The following is a 13,029-nucleotide window of genomic DNA, read 5'->3' as shown; positions in this document are numbered from 1 at the left end:
TCTATCTATCTATCTATCTATCTATCTATCCATCTCTTTTTCTCTCTATGTATCTCTATCTCTATATATATCTTTTCATCTATCTACCTATCTAGCTATCTGTATGTTTGTATGTATATATGTATGTATGTATGTATGTATGCATCTATCTATCTATCTATCTATCTATCTATGTATTTATATCTGTTTTTCTAAGTCTGTAATTGCTTTTGGCTTTCGTCTCTGTAAGCGTTGACATCCAATTGCCTCTTCCTTTCACTCTCCCTTCCCTTCCCTTCCCTCCCACTCCTTTTTTGTATTTCCTCCTCCCCCCCAATATCCTTTCCTTTCTTCCGCTTTTCTTTTGCCTTTCCGTCAACGTTGATTTATTACGCCTCCTCCGCCGCTCTTCTATTCTATCTTTCACTCCTCGTTCGATTTATTTTCCTTTCCTCTCCCTCTCACGTCACTCGCTTGGCCTTCAATAGTTTTTGGATTTTATTTTTCTCTCACTTTTTTTTCTGGATTTGTGTGTGGGTGTGTGAGTGGGTTGCTTTTTCTTTCTTCTTTCTTTATTTCTCTTTTTTTTCATCTCATCTCTCTTTTTCATCTTTCTTTCTCGCCCTCATGTTCCCTCCCTCGTATCACTTCCCCCTCATTAACATTCTTCCAATAATATTTTTTCCTTCCTATATCTCTTTTCACCATCTATTTCGTTTTTTTTCTTCTCCTCTTTATCTCCTTCGTACCACATTTCTTCCCCACGCATTTTCCCCTTTATATTTTCTTTCTCATCTCTCATCTTTATTTTTCTCTTTCTCTCATTATTCCTTCCTATCTCACTTTCCACTATTCTATTTCGTCTTCCTTTTCTTCTCTTCTTTGTAACCTTTCATACTACATCTTTTCCCCGCATATTTTTCTATTAATAGTTTCTTTCTCATCTCTCATCTTTCATTTTATCTCTGTCTCTCATTTTTCCTTCCAATCCCACTCATTAATTTTCTCTCACGATCTCTTTTCTTCGTGTATTTTTCCCTCTGTTTCCATTCGTATACGTTACATCACAGCCACAAGTTTTTCCATTGACATTTCCTTTCCCATCTGTCATGTTTTCCTTCTCTCATTTTTCCTTCCTATCCCACTCTCTCTGTTCCGTCTTTTTTTTTCGTTTATTTTCCTTCCTTTTCCCTAACGTATTACGCTTCACCCCCTACATTTTTTTCATTCATATTTTCTATCTCACCTTTGATCTTTTCCTTTTTCCTTATTTTTTCCTTTTTATCCCACTTCTTTTATCATCTTCCTATAGCATCCTCCTTTTTTTCCTTCTTTTTTTTTCCCTAGTCTGATTTCACATTTTCTCTTCTTAGTCCTTGACCGAGTTAGCTGTTACATCCCCTTTCACCTTTCGCCTTTCCTCTCCTTTTGCAAATCGCTTTTAGCCCCTTTTTTTCGTTCTCTTTCATGTTATTTTTATCTTTTCATTCCAGGTGTTATCTCTGTAACGCCCCTTTAAGCCTTTTTCCTTTTCCTTGATAGTCTATTTTATCTTTACATTCAGGTTTTCTTTCTTTAATAGCTACCCTTTTAACCCCCATTCCGTTCTCATTATAGTGGTCATTCTGTTTCTATATTCCCATTTTCTATACTTGTCTTTAATATCTTGCTCTCTCTTCCTGATCTGTCTTCTCCTCCCGCTGTCCTAACCTCTGTCTAGTTCTCCTCTTGGCCTCTCTTCCTAACTTGTCTTCTAAATATCTCTTCTCGCCTTCTTTAATATCTTGTTCTCTCTTCCTGATCTGTCTTCTCAACTTGACCTCTTTCCCTGCCTCCTTCCGCTGTCCTTACCTCTCTGTCCTGTCTTCTTAACAACTTGGCCTCTCTTCCTAACTTGTCTTCTAAAAATCTCTTCTCGTCTTCTTTAATATCTTGTTCTCTCTTCCTGATCTGTCTTCTCAACTCGACCTCTCTCCCTGCCTCCTTCCGCTGTCCTAACCTCTGTCTTGTCTTCTTCTTGGCCTCTCTTCCTAACTTGTCTTCTAAAAATCTCTTCTCGTCTTCTTTAATATCTTGTTCTCTCTTCCTGATCTGTCTTCTCAACTTGACCTCTCTCCCTGCCTCCTTCCGCTGTCCCAACCTCTCCGTCTTGTCTTCTTAACAACTTGGCCTCTCTTCCTAATTTGTCTTTTTAGCATCTCTTCTCGTCTTCTTAAAATATCTTGACTCCTCTTCTTGATCTGTCTTCTTAACTTGACTTCTCTCCCTACCTCCTTCCGCTGTCCTTACCTCTCTGTCCTGTCTTCTTAACAACTTGGCCTCTCTTCCTAACTGGTCTTCTCAGCATCTCTTCTCGTCTTCTTAAAATATCTTGACTCCTCTTCTTGATCTGTCTTCTTAACTTGACTTCTCTCCCTGCCTCCTTCCGCTGTCCTTACCTCTCTGTCTTGTCTTCTTAACAACTTGGCTTCTCTTCCTAACTTGTCTTCTCAGCATCTCTTCTCGTTTTCTTAATATCTTGCTCTCTCTTCCTGATGTGTCTTCTTAACTTGACCTCATCCCGCCTTCCTCACCTCGTTCCACTGTCCTCATCTCCTTCCTTGCACACACACACACACACACACACACACACACACACACACACACACACACACAGGCATATACGTACACACAATACAATGGCTAATGCAAGAGTAGAGTAGAACCGATTGCTTGATTGTTTTCCCACTAGGTTAGGTCACGCAAGGTTAGGTAAGAAAAAGAAAATAATAATGTGAAAATGTGAAAATGGGAAAATAGAAAAATAGTGTGAGAGTGGGAAAATGGGAAAATATAAAGAAAATATAAAGAAAATATAATATAAAGAAAACGGTAATGTAGAGATAAAAAAAACATCAAGGAAAACGAATAGTTACTTAGCCTAGCCTTACCTAACCTCCCCTTTCTATTTTCACCTCCTCCCCTTCAACAGTTCTCGCCGCTGGATGCCTTCAAGACGCTCTTCCGCCACGCCGAGGAGCGGGGGACCATCTATCCCTTCACGGGGGTCGTCGATAAGAAGCTGGCCATGGAGAGGTTCAGCCAGGGCCGCGTCGCCTCCGTCAGTGAGTACCCGAGTGTGTGTGTGTGTGTGTGTGTGTGTAGTGGAATGATCTCTCCCTCGCCTCAGTTATTCATGTGACTTTCCCGCCGGCGACTCTGAAGTCCCTGACATGATTACTCGGTTGTTGTTGTTGCTGTTGTTGATAGTGGTAGTGGTCGTGGTGGTAGTGGTGAAGGGATGATTGGGCTGGCTTGTGGTGGTGGTGGAGGCGGAGGCAGGGTCGTGGTGGTGGTGGTGGTGATAGAGGAGAGGTCATAGAGGGAGAGAGATGGCGTCCTTTATACCGAGAGAAGAAAACTAAAAAGAAGAGTTGTAGCGGAGGAGAGGAGGAAGGAGGTGAAGGCGCGGGGGAAGGGAAAGAAGAGATGAGACAGAGGTGATGGATGGAGGGTGTAACGAGAGATGGGAGGAGGAGGAGGAGGTGGAGCAGGGGTTGGGTGGTGTGGAACAATGGTCGGCGCGTTGAGGTAGGAGGACATATTGGAAAAGTGGAAGAGATAGAAAAATAAAAACAATTACATGGAGTATTATCTTTACCACGTCACAGCCGAGCATAATAACCCTTCATGTTCTGGCGGACTTTGAAATTAATTAACGGAAGACCAGCAGCTACAACGAATGAGTGGAGCTCGTTAGAGAAATGACCACTCTATAGGAGAACCTGTTGTAATATTACTCTTCCAGCTCATTTGAATGCAATATCGAAGCTGTCGTTGAAAGAGAAGGTTAATATTAGCTATAGAAAAGATGCATGGCTAGGGAGGCACTCGTAGTTTTGGATGTATAACTTTTTATCTATTATTTAGTTTTAGGTCAGAGGTGTATGACGTTGGGGATAGATACTAAGAGATAATAAGACTTTCCACCTATTTTCTACGCAGTTTTCCTCTTCTTCACATTAATTAACCCAATCACATTACTTTTCCTTGCTCTTCCTTCTCTTCACCAAGCTCCATATTATTATCATCCATACTATTCTTCATTTGCTCCTTTATTTTATATCTTTAATAGTTTAGCGTTATCTTTTATATGGTTCTCGCTTTAATAAACCCATGTCATACTTATCTCAATACGCGTCTTCTTTTGCTTCCTGTTCTCGCTCTCGTTCTTATTTCTGTTCGTTTTATTTTTATTATTGTTCTTGTTTTATAGTCCTTCTTACTCTTGTTCTTATTTCTGTTCTAGCTTTATTTTTATTCTTGTTCTTGTTTTTTATAGTCCTTGTTCTTGTTGATCTTGTACTTCATCTTCCTCCTCCAGTCTCGAACCTGGGCGTGGTCATTTATCAGAACAGGGGCGCGGGGTCTCAGCAGCCGTGTGCCTTCTACGTGGCTCCGACCCCTATCTTCTTCGGCTACGGCTTCCTCATCCTGCAGAAACACTCCTTCTACGGCGAGCTCTTCAACATGAGGTGAGAGAGAGAGAGAGAGAGAGAGAGAGAGAGAGAGAGAGAGAGAGAGAGGCCCACATTCTCAAACTTTTCTGGGACTCACACACCCACATTTAATAAAGCCTTCGTAGAGGTTGTGGGTATTTCGATGTGCATTTTTTTTAGCCTTTTGATAGTTTGACAAGACTCCTACACCATAAACGTAAAAAAACACTAATGAGAATCTGACTAATCTCCTTTGTGGACTTTGGAGATAATTATTGTAAGAGCTGAAAGTGACTTAAGGATGTATACCAAAGAGAGAGAGACTGACCAAATGACTGACTGACTTATATACATGTCCTTGCCTCTCCCTCTCCTCCCTGCATCCAGACTGCGGTGGCTGAGGGACACTGGGAACATAGAGGAGATCTACAACCGCTACAACGCCATACTCTGCGTCACGGGGGCCAGCCAGGAGAGGTCCCACCCCCTCGCTCTCACAGTCCTCGTCGGCGCCTTCCTCGTGTGGGTTGTTGGGACTGTTCTCGCCACCGCTGTCTTCGTCATTGAGTCCCTCGCTGCTATGGGAAGGAAAGTGCAACGTGTTAAGCGACCCTGAAGGATATAGTAATGGAGGCTGGTGGTTAGGGACTGTTTTGCTTTTTCTTTCTCTTCTGTTGATTCTGTTGCTCGGGGGAAGGAAAATCTAGCGTGTTCTGTGACCCTGAAGGCTAACTTAGTAATGGATGATGCTGTTTGTTTTGCTTTTGCTTTCTCTTCTGTTGATTCTGTTGCTCGGGGGAAGGAAAATCTAGCGTGTTCTGTGACCCTGAAGGCTAACTTAGTAATGGATGATGCTGTTTGTTTTTCTTTTTCTTTCTCTTCTGTTGTTTCTGTTGCTCGGAGAAGGATAATCTAGCGTGTTCTGTGACCCTGAAGGCTAACTTGGTAATGGATGATGCTGTTTGTTTTGCTTTTTCTTTCTCTTCTGTTGTTTCTGTTGCTCGGGGAAGGATAATCTAGCGTGTTCTGTGACCCTGAAGGCTAACTAAGTAATGGATGATGCTGTTTGTTTTGCTTTTTCTTTCTCTTCTGTTGTTTCTGTTGCTCGGGGGAAGGAAAATCTAGCGTGTTCTGTGACCCTGAAGGCTAACTTGGTAATGGATGATGCTGTTTGTTTTGCTTTTGGTCTCTCATCTGTTGTTTCTGTTTGCTTTTTTTTACATGAAGGGAAGCAACTCAAGGGCAAAAAAAAAAAAAAAAAAAAAAAAAAGTAAAAAAATCCCCTGTTTAAAGAGTACAGATGAATGACCAAATGAGGCGCTTGGGGAAGAAAGGTTATAGTAAGGGATATTGATGGTCGGAGTCTTAGTTTTCCCTTTTTCTTTCTCGTCTGTTGTGTTTTGTTGCTCTGATGCTTTGATGGTTTGGAGAGGGAAACTGATGCGTGTGAAGCAGCCTCGTTTGCTATGCTGGAAAATATCAATCGTCACTTCGCTTTGGTTTCCCTTGTTTTGCTTTTGCTTTTTTTTGCTTTCTGTTGTTTGATCAATGCTGTTTTTCGTTGTTTGTGGAAGGAAGCATCGTGTGTGTAATGTGACTTCGTTTGATATGCTGTAAAACATTAATGGTGTATGTTTGTTTTGGTTTTCTTATACTTTATTTCTTTTCCTATTTCTTGCTTGCTTTTGATCAGTTGCAACGCTGTCCTTTGTTGTCTGGGGAAGGAAGGAGCGTGTGTGTAAAGTGACTTCGTTTAATATGCTGGAAAACATTAATGGTTTATGTTTGTTTTGGTTTTCTTATACTTTATTTCTTTTCCTATTTCTTGCTTGCTTTTGATCAGTTGCAACGCTGTCCTTTGTTGTCTGAGGAAGGAAGGAGCGTGTGTGTAAAGTGACTTCGTTTAATATGCTGGAAAACATTAATGGTCTATGTTTGTTTTGGTTTTCTTATAGTTTATTTCTTTTCCTATTTCTTGCTTTCTTTTGATAAACTGCAACGCTGTCCTTCGTTGTCTGGGGAAGGAAGCAGCGTGTGTGTAATGTGACCTCGTTTGATATGCTGTAAAACATTAATCGTCTATGTTTGTTTTGGTTTTCTTATACTTTTTCTTTTCCTATTTCTTGCTTGCTTTTGATCAGTTGCAACGCTGTCCTTCGCTGTCTGGGGAAGGAAGGAGCGTGTGACAATCTCGTTGGATGGGATGGATACGAATGGCCTGTGTCGGATTTTGTTTTTCCTTTCTTTTCTCTCCCCTCTCTTCAGTTGTTTTCTGATGTTTGACGATGCGGACAGAACCTCTTTTTTTATCACTTGCTCGAGGAAGATGCTGAAGGATGCGAGGGGTCTGTCAGCTTCTATTTTACTTTCCCTTTTCTCATTTTCCTTTTTCCTGCTCTGTTTACTGTCCTGTGTCTAGAGTGAGATATTTTTTTAACTAAGGTAGCATTCAACATTGTTTGACTCAATTTAGTATCAATTGCTTCTGTAATCTATGTGTGTATTGTTCTCTTTATCTTTGTCTTGTGTGTACTGGTGGTTCAATATAACATTATGCAACTGTCTTTACTGCTGTACTTTCGTGGTCCATTTGTCACTCACCTTATACCAGTCCAGTCACTCAGCCTTAAGAGCTCTCATACATTAAGTCACAAGGTCAATAATACACAGACATTGTAAGCCTTCAATGGGGAAAGAAGAATCAGTTTTTTTTTTCCACGTATTGCTATTTCGCTTTAATTTCAAACCAATAAACTGGACTCGGGCGCAGAAAGAATTATTGTCACTCCTAAAAGTAACATATTTTCTCTTGTATCTCATACCATGCTTGTTACACCCTTTACACTCTACGAAGATAACAATATAGATGACACATGTGTAAGCCCAACAAACTTATATACTGACCTAATGCTATGACGCAGGGATGGAAATTAAAACGATAAAAAGCAAGTAATGTTTTTAAGATTATAATAAATGTGCAAGGCGTAGGATCCTCATGTGTCTGGCAGGGCGGCACAACCTTGGGCGGAGCGAACCATTGTTTCACTCAAGTGCTCAAGTGCTCGTTTCACTCAGAGGGTCAGTCATGTAATTATACCTTTGCACCCGTTTTCCTAACTACACCTCTATTCAGTGTTCAGCCTCTCAATCCTTCACCTTTTGTTGTACTGTATTGTACTCTCTTCTACTTTACGACATCCCGTGAGAGTTATCTTCAAGCGGGGCGTCGGAACAAGTGAACGATGCAGCGAGCGGGAGGTGGGGAGGGAGGGGGGAAGGAGAGGCCCGCTGTAGGGGGTTGAGGTGAGACACGGGTTCCTTTAAAATCGGTCAGTGTGTCACGGAGTATTATTGAGTAAGTGTCGGTTATATGTGATTCGAGGACGATGAGGACGAGGACGAGGAGACCCACTGTTGGAGTTTGAGGTAAGACACGGGTTCCCTACAATTAGCTAAACCAGATTGTCGTATTCAGAACGTTGCATTTATCAGTTTCAGGCTCAAAAACTGTCGTAGTGAGTAACGATGTCCAGTTGAAGTTACCGTAGTGTTCAAACCGTCAAGTATCGATTTTTTCTATATACTTAAGGCGCTATTACACTGGACAATTTTTCCGTGGATCTTCAGTCAAACCACGATTTCCGCTGGCGTGGTTCTCATATTTCCGTGGTTTTCTGACGTGTCCGCGATCTTCCAAAGCTACGGTAGATTTCACTGAAGGACGACGGTATTACTCATCATCTTCATCAGCAGCAATAACAACAAACAATTGAGAACCACGTTAGCGGAAATCGTGGTTTGACTGAAGATCCACGGAAAATATGCCCAGTGTAATATTCCCTTTACGGGTCAAACCGGGAAACACGATGCGCTGAGTACGATAATTTGGTAACGTTGCCGAGTATTGTTGAGTAGGTGACGGTTATGTGAGACGAGGAGGACGAGGACGAGGAAGACGTAATTGTGTGTCAGGAAGGTTCGTGTCGAGGCCAGCTGATCCGTCCCTGCTCCACGTAAGATATTTGCCAGGCTGGCGTGTTTGAAGTTTAGGCCTACAGGCTTCACCATACCTCCCTAACTTTGATGTCAACTAATAGGCTTTTAGTAACTCTTAGGGCTTACATATACCGGAAAATAACCTAAGTATGTGTACCCTGCACTCGTATAGATGAAACTACTCTCTTTGCTGCGGCCACACTCACGGAGAGGTGGAGGCCAACAAGGGTCATATTCCTAAACACTTCGGCGCCCAAGCACACACCTAAGGCCTTCTTAGGAATTACGGGCATTTCCAGGGGTAGCTTTATGACCCTGGTGGTAGTTTGATGCTTCCTCTGTGCCAAGAACCTAAAGGAACAATCACTACAACCCGATAAATCTGATAATATGGCCTTTGAAAATAGTTGATGTAAGAGGCGGAAGCGTCTGAAAGTAGCGACCCAGGCGTGGCGGGCGGGAGGGAAAATGTGGCGGTAGTGGCGGAGGTGACTGAGGCGGAATATCATGTCATTATGTTAAAAATGTTTACGTTCTCTTGCCTCCTGCCTGATACCACTTGTTCAGACGGTCACCGAGGCCTTGATGTTTACGTTACTTGAGGGTGAAAAAGGAAAAGACGGAAATAACGTCAGAAATATGGGTTTCCTTGCCTCACGACGTTGCCTGCCCACTCTCCGCCCGCCTCCCAGTCCGGTTCGTCAGCTTGAAGGAGTACGCACCCCGGCATAGTTACATAGTTAAACTCTTACCCGATATGTTGCCCTCCGCTCCCATGCTGTTGTGCTGGTGGTGGTGGTGGTGGTAAGGTAATGTTATGGTTGATGGTGGTGAAAGAGGTGGTGGAAATAGTTGTGGGTGCTCATATTAGTTTGGTGGTAGCAAGGTGGGCGGTGAAGGTATGGGGTGGTAGTCATGGTAATGGTTGTTGTGGTGGTGATGGTATTGGTAGTTTTGGTAGTACTGATGCCTTTGCTTTGGTGTTGTTGGAGGTGACTGGTGGTGATGGTAGTAGCTGTAATGGAGTTGTTGGTAGTGGTAATGGGACCTGTCTTGGTGGTGGTGGTGGTGGAGGAGCTATGAATAATTATAACGCTTCCGCTTTAAACACAGTCACAAGTGCAGTGCCCGCATTGTTTTCATCACCGAACAATACTGCATACCGACCGCCATTACCCCAAAACACAGCTATGCTAATGACTAGGATTCTTTACTCTCATAGCACGGGGTCGCAATTATTAGTTCTCATCAGCAATAAACAATTCGACACAACTTTAATCGTCGCAAATATATCAGAATTACAACTTTAATATAACCGCTGTATGCTTGGCTTGGCGGTAGAGTTGGTTTTATGGTGGACAGATGACGAAGTAAAAACAGAAAGTAGGCTATTAGGACTTAACATCATTACCCTTCTAAATATTACAAAAAAAAACCCAAAAAACACGTGAATATAGGTTGAGCAGTCTTTAGTTATTGTTAGTCATTCATCGGCCATTGTTGTTGTATTGTTACGTAAGGACGGAGCTGGGAGTTTTGAATTACATGTAAAGACGAGGAAAAACAGACTGACGTGTATTTGTGTAGCAGAAGGAAGGACAGACAGACTTAAAGGAAACAGGAGCATAGGAACTTTATTTTTGCCTGTCGGTGAAAGATAATGGCGATACTGATAGGAGAGAGAGAGAGAGAGAGAGAGAGAGAGAGAGAGAGAGAGAGAGAGAGAGAGAGAGAGAGAGTATTTTTGCCTGTCGGTGAAAGGTAATGGCGATACTGATAGGAGAGAGAGAGAGAGAGAGAGAGAGAGAGAGAGATTTGTATTTAATTGCAATATGTAAGATGTAAAAATAAATAAAGAAAGAAAAGAGAGAGAGAGAGAGAGAGAGAGAGAGAGAGAGAGAGAGAGAGAGAGAGAGAGAGAGAGAGAGAGAGAGAGAGAGAGAGAGAGAGAGAATGTCCCTGCAATCACTATCCGCTAAGACAAAGCTTCTTAACTCAACCTTTCATAGGCAAGCATGGGGTGGGCGGTCTCTGCAACCCCCTGATAAGACTCGTCGGCGCCTCTTAGTGTTCCTTGCCTGGAGGTGTGGCCCGTATTTTCACTCGCTTTCGGCTCAAAACACAGCCTCTACGAAAGCCTTATTAATGGGAGTCCAGAATTCTCAGACAGTTTCGGCTCACAACATATATTTCCCAAGGCCACAAAATAGATAAGCTGAGTTCCCATGAGTGTTTTTTCACGTTCATGGTGTTAAAGTCTTGTCAAACTATCACTAGGCTCACAAAACTACCCATGGAAGTACCCACAGCCTCTACGAAAGCCTAATCTATTGTGGGTGTGTAAGCCCCGAAATGTTTGAGTATGGACCACAGTTTAATGGATGTTGGGTTGATAATCGTTGACGCTTCCTTCTCCTACATCAATTATTTATAAAAGCCAATAGAGAGGTTAAACGCATCCCCATGAGTGTTTCTTTACGTTCACGGCGTAGAAATTTTGTCACACTACCACCAGGGTCATAAAACTACCCATGGAAATGCCTACAAATCCTACGAAAGCTTTGTTAAATGTGTGGACTCATCTACCAGCTCTGTTCCCGACGTTGTTTTCCTTCCCTCCAGTTCTTCTTCCCTCCTTCCAAATTGTTTCTTTACGTTCAAGGCGCAGAAACTTTGCCTCACTACCACCAGGGTCATAAAACTACCCATGGAAATGCCTACAAATCCTACGAAAGCTTTGTTAAATGTATGGGCTCATCTACCAGTTCTGTTCCCGATGTTGTTTTTTCCCTCCCTCCTGTTGATCCCCTCTTCCTGAATGTTTTCTTATATTCATGGTTCTGAAACTCTGCCACACTACCACCAGGGTCATAAAACTACCCATGGAAATGCCCAGAAATCCTACGAAAGCCTTGTTAAATGTGTGGGTTTTAAGAATATGACGCTAGGAGTCGCGTGTGGGTCGTGCGAAGTCCTGGCCCACGTGTCTGGCTGGCGGTGGCTCGTGCGTCGCCTCGTGGACAAGTCCCTTTAAGATACTCTGGATAGTGCCGGCAAATGTTTGTTTCCTAAGTGGGGTGAAATTCCTGAAGGGTGGAGGAAAAATATTAAATGTGTAAGCGTGGAAGAGGTGGAGGAGGAGGAAGGTGAGGACGAGGACGACGAAGAGGTGCTGAAGGAAAAAAAAGAGCTCGAGGAGGAGGAGGAGGAGGAGGAGGAGGAGAAGTAAGAGGAGCTGGAGGGGGAGGAGAGGCTGAAGGAAGAGGAGGAGAAGCTGAAGGATGAGGAGGATGAGGAGGAGAATAAGGAAAAGGAGGAGGATGAAGAGAAGGAGGAGGAGGAGAGGCTGAAGGAAGAGAAGCTGAAGGAAGAGGAGGAGGAGAAGGAGGAGGAGGAGGATGAAGAGAAGGAGGAGGAGGAGAATCTGAAGTAAGAGGAGGAGGAGGAGGAGGAGGAAGAGAAGGAGGAGGAAAAGGAGGTTATAGGGAGGAGGAAAGGATGCGGTCATGGTGTAGGGTAGCTTTAAGACGACTCAGAATGACTTATTTAATTTAATTCTTGGCTTCCTGAGAAAATGTTTAGATAAGGCAGCAGACGGGAGGGAGCGTGTGCCATCTCCTCACATTTCCAGCGGCTGATAACGATAATTGTGTGCGTGAAGGGAGAGGGAAGGGAAGAAAGTCAAAGGGTAAGAGCAGGCACTGTTTTTTCTTTCGTTTTTATCTCGCATGTCTGTTAAAAGGAGTTCATACATGTTAATTTTTTTTTCAGCGGTTGATAACGATAACTATATTTGTGAGGGGAGAGGGAAAGGTAGATTATCAGAGTGTAAAGGGAGACCAATATTTTCATTCCAATATTTTCTATGACACTAAATTATGTCGTATGTATCTTTTGTATTTCTCTCACACCCTTTTTTCCCCCTCAAGGCAGTACCGAAAAGGGGCGAGAAGGGCTACGATGGAAGTGACAAATGCTGCGTGGGAAGTGACGAGAAGTGGAGACGACTGATTCTGAGGCTGCCCCACACGAAGGAGAAAGGTAAGCAAGTGTCTTTCTCTCGTTTGTTTTGTTCTGTTGATCTGTTTGTGTTGACCGGTGCCGATAGTCACCAAGAGAGTTTACTAGAGTCTCTTTGTCTGGAGGCTGAGGATGAACGCAGAACATATCCTTATTTCAGAACATATCCTTATTTCAGAACATATCCTTATTTCAGAACATATCCTTATTTCAGAACATATCCTTATTTCAGAACAGATCCTTATTTCAGAACATATCCTTATTTCAGAACATATCCTTATTTCACTTGGAAGGTTTCTGAGGGAGAGCAACAAAAGGAGGTTATATTTGTTCTATCCTGAATTTCCTGTGTCCTATTCTTTCCCCACGACCTGTTTTTATTGTTCTTATTTTCCGTACAAGTTTTCAGAGCGAGAACACAAAGGAGATTTAATTGCTTCATTCTTTTCTCCTTGTGGTTTATTCTTTATTTTCCCAAGACTTGTTTTATACCTTTCCGTGACCTGTTGCCTCTTGCTGCCTCCTTTTAACTCCTACCGTGGGCTTCCTTTTTTCT

The 13,029-nt window shown here is 42.7% G+C and overlaps 1 protein-coding gene across 1 annotated transcript in view; it reads left to right on the top strand.

The window, feature by feature from the left end:
- Positions 1-7,243, top strand: part of LOC126981536 (glutamate receptor ionotropic, delta-2-like) — a 40,567-nt gene extending 33,324 nt beyond the window's left edge. The window contains exons 10-12 of the mRNA XM_050832735.1: positions 2,951-3,083; positions 4,343-4,493; positions 4,845-7,243. Coding sequence (XP_050688692.1) covers positions 2,951-3,083; positions 4,343-4,493; positions 4,845-5,073 — 513 coding nt within the window. The 3' untranslated portion in view covers positions 5,074-7,243. The remainder of the gene's footprint in view (positions 1-2,950; positions 3,084-4,342; positions 4,494-4,844) is intronic.
- Positions 7,244-13,029: the final 5,786 nt, after the last annotated feature.

This window comes from Eriocheir sinensis, chromosome 48 (genome assembly GCF_024679095.1).
Source record: "Eriocheir sinensis breed Jianghai 21 chromosome 48, ASM2467909v1, whole genome shotgun sequence".
Taxonomy (NCBI): domain Eukaryota; kingdom Metazoa; phylum Arthropoda; class Malacostraca; order Decapoda; family Varunidae; genus Eriocheir; species Eriocheir sinensis.
Note: the sequence above shows the minus strand (reverse complement) of the source record. Positions and strands in the feature narration are given on the sequence as shown.